Source organism: Rousettus aegyptiacus, unplaced genomic scaffold (assembly GCF_014176215.1).
Source record: "Rousettus aegyptiacus isolate mRouAeg1 unplaced genomic scaffold, mRouAeg1.p scaffold_m13_p_8, whole genome shotgun sequence".
Classification (NCBI taxonomy): domain Eukaryota; kingdom Metazoa; phylum Chordata; class Mammalia; order Chiroptera; family Pteropodidae; genus Rousettus; species Rousettus aegyptiacus.
Window position 1 is genome coordinate 49,943,741 of NW_023416311.1, and position 24,425 is coordinate 49,968,165.

Genomic DNA, 24,425 nt, shown 5'->3' on the forward strand with positions numbered 1-24,425 from the left:
ACCAAAGGATAAGGAAGTACAACCCTACTATATTCCCGAAAGGATGAAAATCAGCACATCGATGCATAGCTATAATAGCTGCCATATTCTTCTTTGTTTTCAAATTCTATTTTAAGCCATTTATAATGAAAGTTATTTGTTACTTTCTGATAAATAATCAATACAAGCTATTCAAATAAAATGCTAATTTTATTACTGAAACCTCGGGATTCTAATATAGAGATTCCACATACAGATTTTAAATAAACAAATACAAAAAATATCTACAAATTATATATACCCATATAGTCTTATCTCTGATATTTTCAGTGCCTTATCAAGAGTGAAAATACAGCTCCATGTAACATGTACCTAAATATTTAGAAATTGTGAATCTAGCTAACAGATTGTTCCTTCTTGGCAAATATGCCTTCCTAAGGTTTCTAGAATTCTTGGAATCCACAAGTCCTGCACTGAGTGACAGAGCAGGAAGAGCTGGTCTGAGAGCCGTCTTTGTCCCAACCCCATCCTCTCCCAAAAAAACCCATCCCATCTTCTGCAGACGTGCCCTGTGACCAGCCCAGACATTTGGATTGTGCTGTCCAGCTGTCCATCCACCCTCTTGGAGCAGAGGAGGGAGGCCTTGGAAGAGAGGAGGAGGGGCTTGTCCCTGGGCCTTGTGGGTCCACCCTGCAGGGAGGGACATATACTCCAGCAGGGCAGAGCCTAGCCTTCAAGCCAAGGGTCCAGAGTGGTGTCCCTCTTGCCTGGATTTAAGGGAGGTTTTATACAGGATAATTATATAGTAAAATTTTGACCAAAAAATCCAGAAATGTCTTTATGAGGTTTGGTATGCCACCTTGTGGTATTTTTATGAACACTTAAAAACACTATGGAAGGGAATGGAAGAGCTGAGCTAAAATAAAGGAAAAATATATTTTGAATGAGAATAATTGCCCAATTTGAAAGTTATTTTTAAATATCACAATTAAAATTTCAAGTGTAAATTTTTCTTACATTGCCATCTAAAAAAAGTAACATGAAAAGAAATCTTACTACATGTTTAGCTATGAGATTCATTTGTAGACTCAAAAAAGATATGTAGTAAATGCTTACTATGTTCCTGAGACTGTTCTGGCACTTAGGTTGTATCAGTGAGAAACAAGAACCCTCCTAGAGTTTGCATTCCAGTAGGGTAGTGAAATAGTGACCAGAAGTTTTTAATATATTTTGTTAGTTATATCCAATCTTAAAATCTCATTGATAGCTGTTTGCACAGACATCTTCTCTGGTTTCTTACCTTAAATCTTGAAAAGCATTAAGTTTTATGTTCCACTTACTTTTGGACTGTGTAGAAAGTTGTAATGATGGTCTAAAAAGGACCGGGCCTTATATTGGGGGAAAAAAGTTAAAAAGTAACGAGCTAAGCATGGAATTTAATGTGGTAGAAGAATAAGTGAATAAACCTAAAGAAAATAGAAGGTTTGAAATGATGAAGATAATAGAAATTAATAAAAAATTAATAAACATAATGCAAGGATGAACTGAGCCAAACATTGCTACTTTAAAAACACTAATAGAGACAAATTTAGCAAGCCTAATAAAATAAACCTACAGAATTTACAAATAAACAATATCGTGATGTAAAAGTATCAGAACTACATATGATGCAGGCATTTAAAAAATAGAGGATGTTAAAACTTTTCCACTAAATTTGAAACCTTAATAAAAAGAATAAATTTTAGAGAAATTTAACCTGCAGAAGTGGTTCAAGAAGAAATAAGGAATACATAATTTTAATCTTACACAAATTATTCATAGTGTAGAAACAAAAGGAACACTCCTTAAATCTTGGCATGAGGGAGGCATAATCTTGATATCAAAATCTGAAAAGGACAAATGAGAAAGGAAAATAACAGGTCATTCTTTCATAACACAAATATAAACACCTAAAAAAAAAAAACCTGAATCCAATGACCTATAACAATATGCATTATGACCAAATTGAGTAGATCCAAAAATTACAAGTTTGGTTTAATGTTAAGAAAAGCAATTCATACAATGAATGGCCGCATTTCTAAGAGACCTGGAAAGAACGAGATGAAACACACGAAGTGGTTTTAAGAGTAAGGAATTGTTTAAAGAAGAATTTATAGAACACACAATGGATGGTGGGACATTTGGTGGCCAGTAATAGCGAGAAACCTGTTGGCCTGAAGGGGCAAAGAGAAGAAATGCCCAGTGATGGATATAGAGAAGGGTTTAACCATTAGTATCTAGCCATGAGTAATACAGCTTCTGCCAGAACCATGACAACTCAGAACTGACAACCATTGTCAAAAGTGTGGAATGAGAATGGATTGAGAAAGGAAAATGGTGGACTAGTAAGAAGGCTGTTACAGTACTTCAGGTGAGAGATGGTGATGGCGTTAGGAGGTGATGAGACATGGTTAGTATCATATTTTGAACCCAGATTAAATGGAATTTGCTGAAACTGAATGTAGGCCTTTAGAGGAAGAAAAGTTTATGATGACTAAACTTTTTAGGCTTGTATAACTAGAAGGATGGGAGTGCTGCTAACCGAGATGAGAAAGACTAGGAAGAGTAGGTTTGGGGAAGAAAAGTTCAGTTTTGAACATGCTGATTTTGAGATCCACATTCCAGTGAATCTGTCAGGTAGACATTTAGATAGAAGAGTCTGGAGTTCAGGGGATAGGAATTCAACATTCATTTATGCACAGTTCAGAACTCTCCAAAATAAAACTCATTAATATGTGTCCTTTTTGAGAAGCCATTCTTTTTGCTGCAGAGATCTGCACTTGCTGTTGACCTGCCACACTTCATGTTAATCATTGCTGAGGCAGCAATCCAGAGCATCTGGTGATTGATTATACATACTCTAGGGCATTATTTATATTACCTAGCAGGGCAAACTGATGCTCAAGCAAGTTTCCTAGCTTTATGAATGATGGCAGCAGAGCATTCGGCCCTCTTCCCGTTTTGATGGATATAGCTGATGCTAATGCTACATTTAAGGGACTACAAATAATGCAGACAAGTTCTCAAGAATTTCTCATTTACCAGTGGAAACTGAACAAAGCAAAACATTAGTAACATTATTTTGCAATCACATTGTACTTTGGCTTTGCTAGGAATTTACAATCCAAGTAATTTATATAGAATTTCTGACGTTCCAATATCCCTTTCTTCTTTTAACCCCAATTGCAGTTTAAAAACAAGAGAGGGGAAATTTTTTTCTAGGATAAGAATCAGAAATTCTGTAGAATATCTTCTATTCCATCTCACAAACTTGAAGTTATTAACCTTTAATTCTAAACCTTCCTTTGAATGCCTGTCAGTGAATAGTAGAACTGAAAAGTCTTAGCGTTGTACATAATTTTACTAAGATATCTAAATTATCTAGGGCATTGGGATACAGGGCTTTGCTGAAGCAATATGACATCTCATTTCTCTCAGAGGAGATAGCTGTGTTTGGGTCCAGTGATAAAGACTTTTATTCCAACTGTGATAAATGACTGGAAGGTCATGTAAATTTGGGGAAGACAGAGGGAGTACTGAAAGCAGCAAAGAAGCAGAAAACTGAATATTTTCTATTTTCTCCTCACACAGATTCAGCTCTTCCCATAGCTGGCTTCCATCTCTCCCCTCTGGGAGGCCTTCTGTCCTTTGGGTTTTGAATTGCACAGACTGAGGCTACCTTAGCTATAGAAGCTAAAGCAGGGAGTAGATCTACCTAGTGGTGGAATGGGGGGTTATTCATTGCAAGAGGACAACACCAGGTCCAGAAATTCTGCCCCAGGACACAGACTTTCACACACAACCAAAATTTTCACTTATCTGTGGACCTCACCCTAAGTAAGGAAGGCAATGCTGCAGGACACTTTGTGAGAGGGTATACAGCTGGCCTAAGTAGGCCATCTGCAATTTCACTATGTGAAGCTGGGGAATTACTTAGGCTTTTAGTAGGGGTAGAATGATTTGATATGTGAAGGAGCTACGACCCAATTTTAGAAGCATAAACCCATTTCTATGTGGCCCAACTGTGACTGGGAATTTTCAGGCCTTGGGGATGGACAATGGTTTACCTAGCTTGAAGATGATTATATAGTGTTCTTAAAAAAGAGTTTTATTGAGATATAATTCACATACCATAAAATTCACTCAGTGAAAATTCAATGGTTTTTAGTATTCACGGAGTTGTGATTGTCATCAATATAAAAACTTCAACTGCAAACAACTTTAAAGAAGCAGCGCTGAAGGATGGCAGGAGAGAGTGAAGAGAGGAACGCCTGACGGCCGCCCTCTCCTATGTACTATTCTTCCCCTTCTTCCACCTCTCTTTCCACAGAATCCATGCTAACCTCTCTCTAATCTTTCTCCAGGGCTGTCAGGTCCTCCGGGGCCTCAGATGATTCACAAAGGCTTGTTTTGTGCACATGAGATCAGACTTAAATGATCTGGGCAGGCCCAGGCCTCGGCAACAGCATGGCCTACTGCACCTGGGCCAAGTCTCCCTCGGGAACAGTTGGTGGGGGACTGGTAGTTGATGCTCACCTTAAATCCTGTCAGGTGCCAATCCATAGATTTGATGGTGCTCTTGTCCTTGATGGTGTCAGTGGATGTGTTGATGTCTTTTTGGACCACGTCCCTCCTGTACAACACCTAGGCCATGTACTTGCCATGGTGAAGTTCATACTTGACCATTTGGTTGGCCAGTTTGAAGCAGGCATTGGTGATTTTGGCTACAGACAGCTGCTCATGGTAGGCCATCTCAGCTGAGATGACTGGAGTATAGGTGGCCAGTAGATGTGGGCGTAGGGACCAAATTGGTCTGAAATCACATCGATTCTAGTTGAGGGCCCTGTTGAATAACTGGGAGGCAGTGATGGTGGATTCAGTCTGTCTGCCCAATGAGACAATCAAAGTCAGTGTACGTGAGCCATTTTATATGCAGGTTATATCGACATATTCATAGGTGTCTTCATTGTCAATATGAAGGCACGGTCAGAATGTCCTAGGGTCTGTGGGTGTCAAGATGGATTTGTAGGGCCTCACCATGGCTATGGAAACCTGGGGTACTGGGTAAATAACAAAGTCAAGCTTGGACTTCTTGCCATAGTCTGAGGGTGGCTCCATGAGCAGAAACAGGAAACCATGTACACAGAGTAGATCTGGTCTAGGACCAGGTCAATGATCTTGCAGATGGTGTAATGGCCTCTGGTATAGTTGTTGGCTGCGTCTTCCTTCCCAGTGATCATCTGCTCCAAGTGGAAGAGCTCCCAATAGGTCCCTGTGTGCACTTCATCGACCATGGGGACTCCAAGTTCACATCACTGCCCTGGGCTTGCCAGCCCCAGGCTTACTGAAGATATTGAACCAATCATCCAACCACTGATGGTTTTGTTGCTTGGCTTTTGACCATCAGGCCAAATTACATGTTCAAAACTATATAAAATTTCCAGAAGGTATTGACAGTCTGAACACCTGCATGCCACGTGGACAAAGATGCACTGGTACCTGGCGGTTGCTGCTGGGCTGCTCAACGCACACCCACCTCCTTGCAATCCAACAGCACACACCTGTTTTTTTTTTTTCTTTTTTAAGGAGAAATTAATTTAATTTTCTCTTCTTTCTTAAAATGACACTAGATTAACAAAATATGCAAATGATTTTGATTAACATTATATATGTTATTTTTGCCTCTTTAAGTGCTCATGTAAAAAATATAACTAAACAATTTCATATTTTGTTCTCTAGTTAGAGAATAGTGACTCTTAGCAAAGAGGACTTGGATACTGTCAATATCTGTGTGATACCTGACATAAGAACTCAATGACTAGTAGCATTTTAAATTATTCTTGAAGACAGAGCTATATTTCACTGAATAGGACCTCTTTTATGAGAGCGCAAATCCATGCAACTTTTTTACAGTTTCACCACCAGATGTCAGCCATTCACCTCACTGGTAATAACTACCCTGAAGAAATCTTTAAGAGGAAATCTATGTATGTGGATGTCACTTTCATCTCTCCTTCTCTTGATCACTCTTCCACTCCTTCCTGTTATGACGGTGTCTAACAATCAATCATCCATTGATCTATCATCTATGAATAGCACGTATCTATTCTAATGCATCTAAATAATGAAAGAGAACATTATAAGGAAAATAATAGTTTAAATATTTACTTATACAAATGTAAAATTACACTAAAATATTTTCTAAATTTTGGTCTAGAATTTGAGTTCTTTTCAGTCCACCAACTTTGGGAGCTATGCAATATTTTCAGCCTTTATTTCAGAGCATACTTTCAATTGTCACCTTTGCTTTTTTGGAACTATTGTTATATTCTTGTTTTTATTCTGGAATTATGTTCTTATTGGAAGAGTATCAACAACATAATGAAAAAAATATGCACTATTTGGTTTGTAGACAAACTTTTGGATTATTAAATAGTTAAATATTGGAGAACAATGCAAAAATAATTTCTCCTACCAAAAACTATCAACAACTTCTATTTTAATTTCTTTCTGTCTAACGCCTTTCTTGAACAGTAACATATACCTTCCATGATCCCTCACTCCAAACTTTGTCAGATGCCTGGCTTTGCTTCCATCACTGAACTTAACACAATGAGTTAAGTTGCCCTCTAGATTTTGAGCTAACTGAGGTTTAGGAGCTTAGCAGGTATCTTATGGATAAATGAATTTTATTCCATAAACATCAACAACAACCAGCCTGTAGTGGATTGTTGGTAGCCTTCTCAGCAACCATTTTCATCTATCTATCCTATTTGAATTTTGATTACATGTTTAGCACTTCTCTTGTGGAGGCATGGAGCTTAGGAGAAGTTGATCCCACCCACACTTCATGCATGGGCCTGAATGGTCTAAAATAATCTCATTCAATTCCTTAAGGATGAGCTCAGAAATGACCATGTAATGCATGTGAGGGAGAATTTGTTAAAGGGTTCAAGGAAAACTTATTTCACTACTGAAAGAAGAGCTAGGGATAAATCTTTGCAAATCTATTGTCATTTCTGAAAAAGAAAACACTATTGTTATTGTGTTTCTGAATCCCTTTGGGGAGTTGATGTTGATACAGGAGAGTAGGGGAGTCTCTCAAGTTTGCAGATGGCTACCAGGGACATCTTTCATATCACATAGAAAGAACATTCTAGAGAATAAAACCAACATGGAAAACAACTTTGAGCGAGAGACAGAGAGACAGAGAGACAGAGAAACAGAAAGAGAGCTGACATTATCCTTCACGAACCTAGATCTTCTTACTCTAGAATTTTTATTAGTCAGAGTCAACTTCTCTCTCTCTCTCTCTCTCTCTCTCTCTCTCTCTCTCTCTCCCCCCCTCTCATTTCACACAAATACTACTCAATGAGATTAGTGCTTTGACTGGAGAAGTGTCTAAGCAGATGGAAAAATGTCTAGAAGCTGGGAGGGCAGTAAGGGCATAGCCATTTTGGAAAGAAGAATATAGCTTCTTGGAGTGAGGTGGGTGGGGAGAGTTGGGGGTGAGGGTAAGGGTGGTGGGGGGTGAGATGAAGCTGGAGAGGTAAGCAGGCTGCTGAGGAATGAAGTCTCCTGAGTGTTCACCTCTCTTTTCTGAATCGAAACAGAAAATTCAGAGCCTTGGTGAAATTCTAAAAGGTTTCTGTAAATCTTATGACTGTTGGGAAATATAATAAAAGTTGGCTTCATCAAAAATGAAAACTTCTCTTTAAAAAACAAGATCGAGAGAATTAATTTTACTCCATATACTGGGGTAAAACATTTGTAAATCAAATATCTGATAAAAGACTTTTATCCTATTGTACAGAACAACACCTCATTTCCTAAGAAATTGAACTAAACTTGAGTTAGCATATATTGCAAGTATAATTTATTCTTTGTCCTGTTCAATAAGGTAATTTTTAAAATTTTTACTGGTAGACCTCAGTAAATGTATATATGTATATATATGTGTGTGTATATATATATATCTGCATATGTGTGTGTGTGTGTGTGTGTGTATAAAACATCAAATATATCAAATGCAGTTAAATCCAAATTCCTCCTCATGGTTTTGAGACACTTCTTGCCGCACTAGCCTGGCTTTCCAGCCCATCTATCACTGTTTCCTTGAACTACCCTGAGCTCCAGCCCCGTTGCTAACCCCCTAATATGATAAGCATTGTCTGTTGGCCCTCCTCTCCCTTACTCAGATATCACTTTATGAAAACTCAGTGCTCTTCAATCAGAGGCTTGATAGTGTTTTGCATGTGGTCCTCTTCTTATGCCTTATACTGCGATCCTTTATCTTATTTTAGCTCCTTGCTAGATTACAAAACTCTAAAAGCAAGACTGTGTCTTTTTTTTAATCTTTGTATTGTGTACATCATGATGCTCAATGAGTGTCTGTTGAATGAATCCTTTGGCTTTCAACTTATTTAATTTTTATTGGATTATTTGGGGACATATTTTATTAGATGTGAGAATTGTGGTTGATGTTTAAAGAAAGGAGCATTTCCTTTTTAATGGAGGCTAAACAAGACTCAGAATAAGGCTCCTGAAATGTGAAACTTTTAAAGATTTCTGTAAATTTTATGATGTCTGGGAAATATAAAAATACAGAAGAAAACACATGAAAAAATCTAAATGCCAGAAACTAAATCAACCTAAAGAGACATTGGGATTAGTATAACTAGTCAATTCCTTTCTGTGGGTCTCATTTAAAGAATCTATTAATATATATTATGTTTTGCTCTTCTTTAATGAGGGGGGGGGGAGAGAGAGAGAGAGAGAGACAGAGACAAAGAATATATACACCACTAGAATATAAATGCCAGTAAAGCTAGAATATTGCATTTCAGCACTGCATCCTCTGGAGTTATACTTTTTTGCTTGTTAGATATTTAGAAGTGTTTATTAAATGACGAAAAGATATCAGAAATTGCCCTTGAACCATGGAAGGAAGCTTCCTGGGCTGAATCAGGGTGGAACATTTAAGACTCATCAGGGAGTCTCTCTTAGAAAGGAATAAGGGGGAAACAGCAAGTCCTAGTCTCTGGTAAGGAAAGGCTGATGAATTATTCATAAGAGCCAAGAAGTGGAAACAAACTAAATGTCCATCAACTGGATGCAGGGAAAAAGAAAATGTGGTAAATATACAATGGAATACTATTCAGCCTTAAAAAAGGAAATCCTGCTAGATATGACAACATCGATGGACCTCAGATGGAGGACATTATGCTGTGGAATAAGTCAGTCACAAAAGGACAAATTCTGTATTTTACTTATGAGATATCTAAAATAATCAAACTCACAGAAGCAGAGAGTAGAGTGATGGTTGCCAAGGGCGGGGTGGGGCAGGGGAAATGGGGAGTTACTGTTCAACAGGTACGAAGTTTCAGTTATGCAAGATGGGTAAGTTCTAGAGGTCTGCTATACACACTGCCTGTAGTTACCGTTATTGTATTGTGCACTTAAAATTTTGTTAAGATCTCATGTTGTGTTCTTACCAATAATAAAAAAATGGAGGCCAATAGAACTCTGGGTTTTGTGGGTTTAAGAAAAAAAAATTCTTTTTCTCTAGTATGGATTATAGGGAAAGAGGCAAGTGATGGTTTTGTGTCTGTGAGGCATAGATACGAGGATCGGGCCCGGGACTCCTGAGCCTGTAAGCTTCTGAGAAGAGGGTGTGTGTGTGTGTGAGGCCAAAGTTTGGGAGGGAGGGCGGTCTGGATTGGGGCAGCTTCAGAGCAACAGCTTTCTTAAGGCCTGGTAATAAGAGCGGTCTTCAACAGCAACATCATGAGGCTGAAAGCAACTACAGCATGGATGAATCAGACTTGATTGAATATGCCTCTCAGCATCTGGAAATCTGGGGATTCCAGCCTCATATTGCCTTTTGGATGTGGAATTTTCCTGATGATTCCAGAGAAGGAAAGGTAGGGGAAGCCAACCATTGAAAGGCTGATAATTGTATTTTTGCCATTAAGAAAGGCAAAGACTTGAGCAATTAAATAGGAAAATAAAAAGTATTTGACCATATTTGTACTGAGTTTGGAGAGCATGACATATTGGTTACAAATAAAATAAGAGGATTATTTTATGTTCTTGACTAGATGCTGCCAAAATCTAGGGGTGAGAATCAGTAAAACTCTCTTCTTCACAAAAGAATGCCAGCTTATAAATGAAGACAAAGTGATAGAATTAGAAAATGACCATTATTTACATATTTACCACTGATGAGGTAAAAAGGGCATTCAAGAGTGGTCAGAGGGAGAAAAATGTACTCTTCATTTGAGAAGGACGGTCACAGGAAGTTTCTACTTGGTGAGGGTGCCCAAATTAAATTTTAATAAGATAGTGAGGTAAATGTGTGGGAAGTGACAAATCATTCAATTGGATCCTCTTTGGTATCAATTATGAGAGAAAACCTACGATAAGTTAGATTTTTTATATAAGATAGCTGAAAAACTATATATTTTTTGCAAGGCACCCTGAATTGTTTTCATGATTAGTCAATTAAATCTCTAATCTCAACTAAGATGCCTGAATTAAAGGAAGGTTTCAGAGTCTGATTATTCTAAAAAGAAAAATTATCAGCTTCTTACCAAATTGCATTGATGGAATATGAAAAAAGATGTTTTAAAATTAATTTGTGGTCACTGTAAGAGATGAATATTCCTATGAATATATGGGAATTTTCATGAAATTATTCCTTAAAAAGATTAGTAACCTACACCCTGATTCATTTGCATATGTAATTTGAGACACAGTTTTCCTCTTAGCTATGATCACCTTTTATTAAAGTATTTCCCTTATGATTGACATACAGCCAAAAACTATCTTTGAATTTTAAAAGAGAGCCTGGTTTTACACATGTATCTTAGGCTGCTTTTTAATTTATATTGGCTACATAACAAAATATCTTTTTAATTTTAATACAATACAACACATTTCCTTTGGTTGAAGACATTGAGTAGGTTTCACTATATCTGTGGTTTGTGTAATTATTACAAAAGTTGTATACAAAACCCTGCAAATATGCAAAAACTGCAAAATACACTTTGACAGCTAATGCTCTGAAAACACTTTATTACACAAATTACATTCAGATTCTGAAAATAGTGTTCTAACAGTGTAACCATCTAAAAATAAGACATCCCAAAAACACACCAACTGAAGGAGAAAATTTAAAAAGAATTTAAATAGAGACTTTTTCTTTCCCTTGTTGCAATATAATGCTAGTGATTTTAAAAAAATAGGAGATTTAGCAGCTTTGTCATCATGTAGCACAGAGTTTCTCTTTACTGCCACAGGTTGAGGATGCTGAACAGGAAAGGCACCAAAGAAAGAGACTGGCAATGGAAGCGCTTTTGGGAATATACTGTGTTCAAGCAGAGAATGGGGTTATTTACATCCGCAGAAAAGTCTCAAAAATGTAAATGAGCAAACCTCCCATCATTAAATTAGTAGTGTGATGGAAGAAGAGGGCGGCTTCTCTATTCTATGTTCATATAAAGACAACGGCACTGTTGTGAGCCTTTAGGAAACTCCTCAACTAGAAACAGAAGCCGACTAAACCCAAACGAAGTAAATAAAATGTGTACAGTCCCACGCAGACTAGTACAGTTTACAATTAAATACACAAAACTCTAAACGTGCTAAAGGGAAAGGAATCCGAATCAAAGCCCTGTTTTCAGGAGGAGGAAGGTGTGGGTGCAGGCAGAGGCGCTGAGTACTCCTCTTCTGATTCACTTCCGTCATCTTCATCTTTCTCCTGGTCGCTTCCTTCGGTGCTAAGGCGGTCAAACCCTTTTCGACTGTAGCCTTTACGGCTTGCAAAGAAATTTCCAAGGTTTAAGCCTCCACTTCCCTTTCCTGAAGAAAGAAAACAAGAACATAGGTAGAGTTTGCACAGATGATTCTTGGTTTCTTGGTAAATTCTTAAACAAAGAAGTTGGGGATGAGAAAGGGTAGATACTAACAAAAAAGAAAAAAAAAAAACAGTGACATACAGAAATACTTATTCCACAAAGTCAGAAAGATACTCCTCCACGAATTTATTAAAATATGTAAGAAAAAAAACAAAGCTCCCAAGGACTACATGTGTCTGCAGGTCTATTTCAGATTCACTTTTCACCTCCTGCTTTTCCTGGGCTCTGGGGAACTGGCATCCCACTAGCAGCTCTTCATTTCAGGGATTTTATGTAAAGGTCATCTTCACTACGACAAGTGCTGACATGCCAAGCGGAATGACAGAAAATTTACAGAAGACAAATGAAGCCAGATAAAAGGCAGGGGAAGAGAATTAGATAATACAGAATGGCAAGGTGGAAAAAATGAAACTGGGAAATTTGCCGCCAGGGCCACACACTTTGGTTTAGTTTATGGGGTGATGCTATGCTGCACACAAGGAGTTCAATTTTCAGACAGAAAATAAAAAATATTTCCTTGCTCTTTAAAAGATATCAATCAGCTTGTCAACTTGGAACCAAACATGAAGGATTCTAAAAGGTCACAGGCATACCTCTAAGTTTTCCCAGCACTCTTCCTGAACTTGCCTCGAGTTTGTGTTCAGAATCTGCTAGAAAAAGATGGCACATTTCAAAATGAGTCCCAATGATCCTCCTCAGTCCATGGACTCAACTTTCAATACAAAATCAGTAATTCATAAATGATTAACAAGGCCTGGCTCTTCTCTGTATGCAATTCGAGGAAAAAAAGGAAAGATATTATTGTGACGTATAAAAGGGCCAAAGCTGAGTTAGACGCCTGCCTGTCCCTTACAGTCTGTGCAATCTCTATAAATTACTTCTCTGAGCCTCAGTTTTCTCCTCTGAGTAAGGAGGGATCAATTACGAGCTCCACCTATCTGTAAGTTTTAGATGGTTTATGGCATGTGACAAGCTTAGAACAGCGTCTTGTACTTATACAGTAAGTTTTCAATAAATATTAGTTATTTTTATTAGGGCAAAATTAAGTAACCAATAATTTGTAAAACTTTGTACTTTTCTGGTTGTTATAATTTAGAAATATTTGTCTTAGGCTTTAGTGTTTCTATGGAGAACAGTGCATGTCCTGCTTGAGAAAGCTTTGGGTTAATGTACATCCTTTCCCTCTATATAGGACCTTAATGAAGATGAAGCACCTGAAATCCTGAGGGTTTCGATCATACAAGGTGACCCAAATGCTCTCCACGGGCTTCCCATTTCCATAAAAGATCAACTTTCTTTCCTAATGGTGAGACGGAACTCACGCTGGACTTCATTTTTTTGGTTGCTGTGTATCTTCCTGCACTCTCTGCCCTGCCTTCCACCACTCCTTAAGGACTGTGGTCAGGGAAGCAAGGCTCGGGGTCCTCCTATGAAGTCTCTAGCCAGGAATGGAGGCAGCATGATGGAGAAAACTAGCAGGCAGATGACAGAGGATAGGTAGCACAGTGGTTAAGAAGGGAAGTAGAATCTGGTAAGACTGTTAGAAAGCCAACAAATTAAACTGTTAAATCCTACAAAGATGCAGGAGAGTTCTTAGTTGGTTTTGCATCCCCTGAGCTAAGCAGTGTCTGGTGTGGAGGTGATGTACAATAAGGGTGTGCTGAATAAACAGAAGACTCTTTATGAGGGTTACTAAAAACCGTCATAGATTGGATAAGGTCTATCAAGAACAAATGTTGAAAAAATATGAGAGGCTGATCTCTTTTTAGAATTAAATATGTTAGATTAGATTGAAACATATAAAACTGCAATTTTCGAAATAAAATGTGACTGAGTAATGGTAGTTTCACATGGTTTGACTTGGGTCGCTGCCGTCCCGACTCCTGCAGACCCAGCACTCGGCAGCAGTGCTGTTTCACGCATGCTTAACAGCAAAAAGGAGAGACCAGAACGTCTTGACTTCCCAGACATTCCCTGGTCCAGTGTGGGTTGATTACTAACACTCCTGCTACCTGGCCTTCGGCCCCACGGGTTCCTGGTACTCCCGGCAAGTACTTATCACTGCACTTTCCACTCGTGATTATAACTTTTATGTGTCATCTCATGTGCCATCTATTCTGTTAAGCTCCATTTATTTCCTCAGTCATTCTTCCAACAATTATTTATAGAACCTCTAATACCAGAAACTGTTCTGTACTGGGGATACATCAGTAAACATACAAGACTGTGTCCTTTTGAAGCTATCACTAATTCCATGAAGATAATGCTTACATTTGTTTACCTTTGCCCCTACTTCCCTACCCATAATAGGGGCTCAACAGAAGTTTCTTTTTAGGAAGAGTTAAGCGTGTTGTGCAGAGCTTTATTGATTACAGATGAAAAGTAAAAAAGTCCTAGAAAAATTCCCGTTTATAATCTATTAAATTGAGTCCTCTGGTTTTGTTTGTGTCCTTTTCTGCATCAGGGCTTTGTCATGGGCACCGAGTCCCTGCCATGGCTGCCTTGGCCTAAAACAGAATCTGATGCTGTTTCTTGATCAAATGCTGCCTCCCACTCTGGCCCATGGATTCCTTCCCAGACACAGCCGTAGACTCGGACCTTTGGACCTGGGGACCCGGCCAAGGGGCTGCTCCTGAGAACTGAGAAGCTCAGGTCGGATTATTTGTTTTCTTGTTTGGGTGTTCTAAAAAAAACTCAGCTCCTGGATTTTCTATTAATGTTATACTATATATTATACATATAATAACGATTTTATAAAATACTGACTACAGGATTAAACCTTGCCTTCATTGAGTAGGGAAGGCTAATGGCATAAACTGTGACTATTTAAAAACTACTGAATGGTTTCTTATAGAAACAGTTGGTTTCCTAAGAAAGCTGAGATTTTAAGACATGTCTTTTTTGACTTCTTGTGACTTTTATTAATTTTTAACAATGATTATTCCTCATAATCACTGGTGGTATTAATAACAAGCACTTACTAGGTACCAGGTACTGTGATAAATGCTTTATGTACATTGTTTCATTCAATCCTCGCAGGACCTTGTCTTTTATTCCCACTTTATAAATGAGGAAGCTGTGGCTTAGAGAGGTTAAGTAACTTGCCCAAGGTCATGTCACTAAGGGCTAGAGCCAGGACTAGGGGAGGAAATACAAATAACTGACCCCGCTATTTTGAAGACTGGGCCTGTTTCTAACGGCAAGGGTCTCCACCTTCCTGACTCTTCAGCTCATTTACCTTAACTCGACTTATCTATATAGTTTCATATGGAGATATTAATTGGGCTTAAGCCAGGTGCTAAAAGGCAATATTGAATGTTATATGTTAATCTAACTACCCAAATTTCTGAGACTCCAGATATATTTTCTACTGTGATGCTATAGACAATATCTGGAACATGGACAATATTGTTAAAAAAGATAGAGAACTTAAAAAGAAAAACACTGGAAAAAAAAAAAATCACAACCGAACTTTGAGGACAAAAAGGCCAAACACTCTTTCAAAAGTAAGTTCCAAGTTCAAGGGGCTTATTTTACTTGCCTCCAAAGGCCCTTGATTTTTTCCACCGAATAAATACGGCAATGGCCAGCAGGACAACCACTGGAATAACCAGAAGGGTTGTAATGAGAACAACAGGCACTCCGGAGTCTGGCTCTTTGATCAGTTTCTGTTTCTCTTGTATCTTCTGTAATTCTGAGGAGGTGGGTTTGTTCTCCATTTTGCTTTCAACAACTGCCTCGGATTCTTCAGGGAAAGAAGAGTTCACAATATTCAACTGACTCAAAGATTCCAAAATCCTCCCATCCACCCCTACCCAGGCAAATCGACAACTGCACACAAAGAACTTGTTAAGTACAATGCATGTGGGGTTCATCTTTCAACATCTGAATCTACCAAGCTGGCAGTTAGTATTTATGATTAGTAATTTCCATTGAATGGTTTTTCACCTTTATATCGTTGTTTTTTTTATTTTTGATTCTACGCTTCCTTCTCTTTTTAGCTATAATTCTACAAAAATATATCCTACTTTTTCCATGTTTTCAAAGGTAAAATTACGAGGTAGCATGATGTAGGCAACAGAATTGGTGTGCAGAGTGGAGTCAAATGAGTCTGGGCTCTAATCCCAGGTCCTTGTGTAACAACCTGTGTAACTTTGGGCAAGTTACTTAACTGATCTGGGCTGTAGTAACCTCATCTGTAAAACTGCAATAATAATAACCTCCTTCATAACACTGCTGAGTGTACATGTTATCGAGTTAAGTGTTTAATAAGTATTTGTTTCCTTATAGCTTTAGTTTATAAATCTCTTTCATGCTCAGTGAATTACTGCTTTATCATATGCATAGTTGTACACATTAATTCTAGGAATACAAACTGGGAAGAGGAAGTGTGTCCTTTCAAGTTTTTTTTTTCCTAACAGTTGCCAGCAAACTGTAAGTGCACACAGATGCACTGTATATTCTTCTGCTGTTGATGAAAATAACTTATACAACTATTCTGTAGATGGACAGGTATTGGGCAGATATCAGGTCTTCAGTACTGTTTGGGAAACTGATGCAAGAAAACTAAGCTGCTGCAGGGATCTTAATACATGCTGATGTAAAAATGAGGTTGAGCCTTCAACATTCTTACCCCCAAGAAGCATGTATGTGTGTTGGTACAAAAACCCTAGTGTGCAAAGCCCAGAAGTTACAACCATGTTTGCTCACAAGGAACTTCAATAGCTTGGTGTGCCCACTGCCCTATGATATATAGTGAATCATATTGCATCATGTAAATTTGTTAATCTTTAATATACATGGACACAGCTTAATAGATTCTCCAAGGAAGCATTTCTTTGTAAACACAATTTATGATATACACAAGTGGCAGGTCCAAGTTTTTTGCTTCAATGTTCTGAGCCAGTCTCCTTCACAGTCTCAGTTATGTCTACTGAGCACTTAATGCTGTATCAGGCATTGTTGACATTTAATCATCACACCAAGCCTATGAGTGGGCACAATTATTATCACCATTTTACAGATGGTCTGTCATAGTCTTCATTTCCTTCCCTGTACTGTGGTTAAGGAGAGACCATTATTTCTCTTCCTTTGTCAAATGGAGTGGCCCTTGAAACTTCAGCAGGAGAGAAGGAAAGGGACTGATTTGTAGGTCTAGAGATTCAAATTTAACCTTTCTAAGTCTCAATTTCCAAGAGGAAAATAAGTGTGATTCTCAGTCTTCCTTACCACTATTTTATCTTCTTCGTTACTGTAGAAAATGTATGCAGTTGTTCAAAATTTAAGCTCATTCTATATTTAAGCAGGAAGAGAACAATAAATAAATGATAGGATTTTAAAAACACAAGCCAAAGATGTAGAATGGCAGTGAAGAACTTGTTGCCTTGGAAGAAGAGTTTGTTTCTATTTGAAGGCAACTATAACCGGAGAAGTTACCTAGCATTTCCTACCTGTTATTTAGTAGGTTTATCTACACCTAAGACAATGGCTGTCAGCTCATATCTAGTTGCTTTTATAATGCAGAGCTAGGACTGGGCTCTATTAAACAGAAAGAAGAACTATGGATAAAGTAGGTGACAGACTAAAAGAATCAGTTTAGCATTCAAAGAAAGTATGCTGAGAATGGAGGTAATAAACTTGCTAAGCTACACACAGCGCACTTTCGAAATTCTTGATTTTCACACCCCTTCTGGTACTTTGTCATCTACTAAAAATACTTGAACATTCTAACTTTTAGAATCAGCAGAAGCAGGTTTAGATTTTAAAAGATGCTCTACATTTTAAGAAAAGAAAATAAAAATAAAAAATTTTCCAGTCTAAAAAAAAAAAAAAGCTCTTCTTAGGTGCCTTTATAAATGAAGAAAAAAAGCCTTAAACAATAGTTATCACTTAACATTCTAAGAATTCCATTCAAAGCATAAAGGACCATTCGAGTTATGCTACATTTACATTTTATCCTAAATTCTTTTATTAAAAACCTCAGAAATTTGGAGCATCCCTGACGAAGGAGGAGTGAAGAAGCTCTAAGGTTAGCCAGGCCCTGGGGCTCCTGGCAGATAGGGGTTACCTAGTTTTGACATTGTTCTGTCATACAAGATTTCAGATGTTTTTAATCTAGAACAAAAATGCCTTCAAACAAGCTCCTCTGGCATCTCTATAGATACTTGGGAATAAACAATTTTGATAACCTGATATATAAGAATTCCCCCCCCCCTTCTTTTTTAAAGCAACACATTTAGAAAGGTAAGCAAAGTGCATTCCTGTATGAGCTCACGCATACAAACCTGTGCCTGTCTCCCTCCCCTTGACGGCAGGGGAGAAGCCCAGAGACCACACAGAAATGGATTAACTGGGATAGGAAAGGGGAGACATTTGTAATACAGCAACACAGTGACTATTATCCAGGTCATCACAGAACTGAAAGCTGAAGGCTTTTAGATGGCATACTAGCAAGTAACACTTTAGAAGACATGAGAAGTGCATTTAGCCACAATGAGATAAATTTTTTAATGCAAAGTGCTTCCCTTACAATGTGTCGTTCTGTATAAGGCCTAAAATGCTAACTGCAGTGGAGAGTTTCTTTTTATTTTCTTGAGACTGATTCACCATCATCATCTTTCATTGCGGAGTGAGGGAGGAGTGAAGGCTATGCTATTGGTGGAATATCGGCATATCTGTTTTATCCTTGGTAACTTAATTTGAAAATTTAAATCTTTTTCCTAAATTTCTTATCATCGCAAATTCTCTTATCCCTGTAGCTCCCTAGTTCTGAGACACCGCTACTGCTGATCAGTTCCATGACTATTTACAGTGGGGGTAAGTGTCATCAAGGTTTACTCAACTTTGGAAATTTACGTTTAACATGTATCTATAGCACTATTAATTCTGTGATGTTGTTTCTCCCTCTCTTTGGTAATGAACGGGTGGTTTAAATTAAGCTTCCAGATTTTGATACAAGACAAACTTTTGGAGAACCAGCATGATTTATATTCCTTTTTGTAGAAAGAAAATAACCTTAACCAAAAAAAAGTTTAATGAGAGTCATACAGGTTCAAAGAGGAAGAGAATTACTTCATTTGAGTTTGGGTATTCCTAAGTGTTAAAACAGGACTGTCATAATAAGACATTTCAATAAAATTTACTATTTGAACTGCTGCATTCTACTGTAAGGCTGGGAGGTTTTCCAACCAAATGGACTCAGCGGTGTGCACCAAGGAGAGAGAAACCGACCGATGGGAGAGCATCATTCGTCCCCCACTGACATGCCAAGAGGTCAGTGTGGTTGGATTATTCTCTACAGGCCAACCAGTACAAACTAGAGTTTTTTGTTGTTGTTGGATCTACTTAAACAGAAATGTTTTGAAGCCATTTTGAACTCACAGAGGATTCAGAGTAAACTATTCCCCTTGCCACCCCTTCCCCCCAAAAAAACAACTCAGTAGTTCTTGGAAGCATTTATGGTCAATTAATTGATGGTATTCATTTGTCCTCAGTGGTATAGTAATAGTGGTTAAGAGCATAGGCTTTGGCCTCAAACAGACATTGGTTAAAACCTAGCTTTATCACTTATTATCATAGTAGTAATTCTGATCCTCAATCCCTCAGACGTAAAATGGGAATAATGGCAATTACCACATGGTTGGTGTAAGGATTAAACTTGTTAATTTTTGTATAACCTATTGTTTGTGCTCCGTAAGTGATAGCTATTAATAATAATAATAATAATAATAATAATAATAATGCCTTCCCCAACATCTTTAATCTAGGGCAAACAGAACTTACCAATAACTCTATATATAACAATAAAAAATAGGGAACAGGAACTTCTTCATTACAGGAAAGTAATGAAGTGGTAATGAATGGTATGAATGCCATTCAGTAGTGTCACCTGGGTAGAATCTCTACAAATGCCAAACAGTTACTACTTATTTATTTTATAATAGTATCTTACCCCTTTCAACCTTGAGTAGTCTATATTTTCTTATCTGCCTACATAAAATACCTAAACTCCCTCTTGGTTCTTGCTTCTTTTCATCTCTTTTCCACCTGCTTTCATGAGAAAGGAAAACAAGTAAGCCTAGGGTTAAGTCTGAAATCTGGGTGAATCATTTATAAATCAACTAATAAAAGAATCACTTTTCTACGTAAACATTAGGAGCACCTCTAGTGAGTTCTTAATTACACATGATGATGTCAAAAACCTGAAGATAGTAGAAAAATGTACAAATATAGACCGATCCTAGGTAAAAGAGAAAATAATTTGACTTGGATTCCACATGAACCAAGTGGTTGTTCACCAGTAGCTAAATCCCATTCTCCCATTCCTGATAATATATACCAATGATACACTTATTTGTACATATACACACAATTCCTTACAGGCTATACGTCTCCTGAAGTCAGGCACAGTTTCATTTCTCTTAAACCTGCTATAGTGCCTTACCACATCGATGGCTTGCAGTAAAGGTTGGGGATGAACTGTACTAAGATAAGGGCTTAGGGAGCAGCTAATCTTTTCAGGGCCTTATGGTATTAACTCCCCAAAAGTATTTTTCACTCTTTCAGATTAGAGCCCATTAAGGAAAGGCCTTTTCCAGTATGCTGAATGGTATTTTTCAGCGGTTAACATACTTACAAAAGTTACTAACTTATTTTTTTTCCTCTCTGAATGTTTCTGGTCCATTTATTATAGATTTCTTACATCCCCAGTTACTTTCCATCAGTGAATTTGAGCTCATTATTACTACTCCATTTATGAGAAAAAGCAGTGGCAACATGCAGGTTTAAAGGCTCAGTATGTAGAAGTTATTGATAATTAATCATATTATATGATATTTTTAGCTTGATAATTTTTAAATGCAATCAAGAGCCATAAAATAGTTTGACATGAATAGCTTTGGGTTTCACAGTCGTAAGAGGAACCTGACCAACCTTTGACTTCCTGGACCTCAATGCCAGCCTTTTTAACTGATCGATGTTCCATTTCTGTAAGACAGCAAAGAAAGAATCAAAATCCCCAAAAGAACATCTAAAAACTTAATTTCGATATTAATTTTACTCTGCAGAATATTTCCTTAATTCATCAAGTGCATTGTCATATTAGAACAGAGATTAATACAAACCACTAATTAGGTGCCAGGTCCATGAATCCTGATTAAAATCTCCCAGGAAAAGTTGAAATAATATTTCTAAGGTGTTCATATTTAAAATGAGATTTACCTATGGCATTCATAATACTGTTTTAGTTCTGAAATATCAAGTAGTTATGTTTTCATGTGGACATCTTAGAGATAACTATAGATAACTACCAGGTTCAAATTACCAACTTCTAGCTGACATAAATACTGGAATGCAAATACACGAGACGCTTGTTTGTCCTCTGATGACAGTCTTACTGTTCCAAAGATACTAATATCCCAATTTATTATTCGGTTACATTATGGACTATGCAGAAGGCTTTTCTATTTCAAAGCTGAAAGCTTCTCCATCAGGGATAGTATCAAAACCACTTGGAAGCCTTCCCAAAATACACAAAGTATCATTCCTCTTCTTTCTATTGATCTTGAGTGGGTCTGGCCATGTGTATTTTGAAAATCCTCGCCAGGTGACCTGGATATGCATCTCTGTTGAGTACCAACCACTAGAGTAGTATAAAGACCCTAAGACAGGGATCTTTATGAGTCTGAGTGTTATCTTCCTGTCTGCAAAATGAAGATATTGGCTAGATTTCTGAAGTCTTTTCAATCTATTTATTCATTTTTTATTCTGAGAAGCCTGGGTTTAATCATGCAACTGAGAATTATCCATCTCTCTTGGTTTCCTGTCTGCCCACACTTTCTGATTCCTCTCTGAGGAGGCGGGTGGTGGGAGAGCTGCACTTGCAAGGGGGATGTGAAGCTATTGCTGGAGTGGAATGGTCCACCAGCACCTCTGTGCACTCAAGCCTAACTGGGTCCTCATTACAAAAACAGCAAAAGTTACTGAAAGGATAACTCTGAAGATAGCATTTAACAAATTTACTTGGGCTCCAAGACCTGGATGGTATCTGATTTCTTTGTTATAACTTGTTATTTTTTCCCTTATTATAAGTTGCATTTTTCCTTGTTATAATTAGTATTTCCTACCTTCAACAAGCCCATATGTCCTTATTTTTTCTCTAAAACTGCCTGGTGTAGCTCCTTATACCTTAAATTTACCATTCTCAATTCTCTTCCTTAACCCCACCTTGTCCTATTTTTTGGACATGACTATATTTTTAAAGCGCCGCTGGACATGGAGGTTTGTGATCTGCTACACATTCAGTGCTCTTTAACTTAGAAAACTTGTGTTTTTCAGTCTGATATAAAAGGCTAGGTTAGTATACTTTTTAAGAATTAGAAATGATGTCCAAATTGCAATTAGCAAACCTCCACAGTAGCTAGCTTGATCCTGACAGAAAATACTCTCTGCCTCGGCACATACTTCTGAGTTACAAGAAAATAGAGCAGTTCAGTATTTTGAGTAAGCTGAAGCCTAATGGAAAAATGCAGAGTGCCTCCTATTTGAGATAATATGTGTCTGACACAGATGCTGGCATTTCTAGATACTCAGTAGCTACTGAGAGCTGAAGTGCCACATGAGAAGTGATGCTGGTGTGGAAACTGTTCAGCCTCTCTGCCTTGCCGAAGCCATCTCCTCCCCCTGGAACTGAGTTGGAATTAAGATTGGTTTTCAGTATAACAGACATTACTTCAAGCATCAAGAATTTCCTGTGGAATATCTGTGGAAACAAGGGGATAGCTGCCAGCAAAAGAAGAGAGAAAAGTTTCTCTTCACTTTAAAAAAATTAGTTTAATTCCTGAAATGAACACCAAACAAGGCTCTTAACGACTACTAACTATACCTTGATTTCCCACTCCTATCAATAAAAAGAAAAAGAGATGCAATTTCCCACATGCTTGCAAGCAATAAAACCAAGGGAAAATGTGGACTATAATGCTGTAAAAACCATACTTTCAGTTGAGGTGAACTTCCACACAGTATTGGTGTGAGCGTCTCCAACATACACGGTCCCGTCTTCAGAGGCGGCAATATCATGAGGCATGTCAAATTGCTGCCAAAATAAGACACACACATTAGCGTGGTGAGCCTATGCTTGAATTCTTCATAAAAGGGTAGAAAAACAAAGCAAATCACACAACAAAACAAAATGTATTACTCAAACCAAAAACAAAACACCCCAGTAATTCCCATCAAAGCAACTCTAGGCCAAAGAGAGTCATTCATTCATTCATTCATTCATTCTCTGGGCACTGACTCTGCCAGGCATTATTCTATGCATTGTAAAACGCTAAGGGACTCTCACCATTGATTTTCAAGTCTTTTAAAAAGGGATCATTTACAAGTAGATTATTTTTGTTACAACATTGTTCACTTGGTGTTGCATTATCTATCTATTTATATTTATTTTGCGTTCATGTTTCTTCTACCTTTTAATCACTATCTGACTTACCTGTTTTAATCTATACAAGTCAAAAAAGACCAGGTATTAATTTTGGTTATTACCCCCATTTCACTATCACCTGTCAACTACCTTAAAAACTATTTATAATTATTGATAAGAGGAGTCATTTCAAAGATTCAAGGCATTCAGATTATTCTGAAATGCATACTAGGAGATATGCAACGATGTGGGGTTTTATACTCTGAAGCCCAGTGTTTGCAATATTTTCAATCGGTAAAGGAAACTCATTGAGTATTACCTGCAAGCACTTCCTCAGCTTTTGTATCTACTTAGATACCTGGTGTCTTAATATGTTTTTCTTCATGACATATTTCTTTTTCAGATCATCACCACCTCAGTTCAAAGACATAGGAGACAAGGGAGCACTTTAGGTGACTCATGAAGCTAGTTCCTGCAAGAGCAGTCTTAAAATGTTGTGCTGCTGCCATTTCCATCTGTCTACTGAAGCTTCCAAAGGCACCACGTGTCTGCCAGTTGGCAGGACGTGGATGGTGTTTTTACCTTTGAGGCCAACAGGGCTGCCTGAGTACACGGTTCTCAAAAATATGACCAGCGAGTATGAACAGAAGCATTATCTCGAATTTGGGCTTATCAGCCAGCATCTGCCCACTTCAGTTTGCTGAGTACAAAGGGCACTAAGGAGGCAAACTGCAGTGCTTAGCTTACGTTAGGAGGGGCGAAGTACATGCTTTGGAGATATTATCATGCTTAAAAAATCAGCAACAATTTGTCGTATGAAAAGAAAAATGAGACAGTAGTGCCAAGGAGGCTCATTCCTTCATACTATCAAATGAGCTGTGACAAATGTGCACAAGAAGGACAGAGACCTGGAAATCAAAATGTTGCCTTGCTAAAATCTTGCAACCCTGTCATTAAATGTTCACCTTTATTTTGGGTTCAGCTAATGGGTGGCAACTGACTTGCAAATTATAGGCAGGTGCTCTTGTATACCAAAATATGTTCTTAAAAGCTGCTTTGCAAAACTG

The 24,425-nt window shown here is 37.8% G+C and overlaps 1 protein-coding gene and 1 pseudogene across 23 annotated transcripts in view; both read right to left on the reverse strand.

Moving 5' to 3' along the window:
* Nucleotides 1–4,216: 4,216 nt before the first annotated feature.
* LOC107509147 lies at nt 4,217–5,505 on the reverse strand (annotated as a pseudogene).
* A 5,376-nt stretch (nt 5,506–10,881) lies between these two features.
* Nucleotides 10,882–24,425, reverse strand: part of PAM (peptidylglycine alpha-amidating monooxygenase) — a 141,513-nt gene continuing 127,969 nt past the window's right edge. For 7 of the 23 annotated variants that reach the window (XM_036225937.1, XM_036225924.1, XM_036225940.1 and 4 more), the window contains 5 exons: nt 22,929–23,028; nt 20,868–20,921; nt 15,478–15,681; nt 12,530–12,586; nt 10,882–11,880 (listed from right to left, as the gene is read on the reverse strand). In XM_036225937.1, coding sequence (XP_036081830.1) covers nt 11,699–11,880; nt 12,530–12,586; nt 15,478–15,681; nt 20,868–20,921; nt 22,929–23,028 — 597 coding nt within the window. In that variant the 3' untranslated portion in view covers nt 10,882–11,698. The remainder of the gene's footprint in view (nt 11,881–12,529; nt 12,587–15,477; nt 15,682–20,867; nt 20,922–22,928; nt 23,029–24,425) is intronic. The other 16 variants (XM_036225932.1, XM_036225944.1, XM_036225935.1 and 13 more) reach the window with 9 other exon arrangements.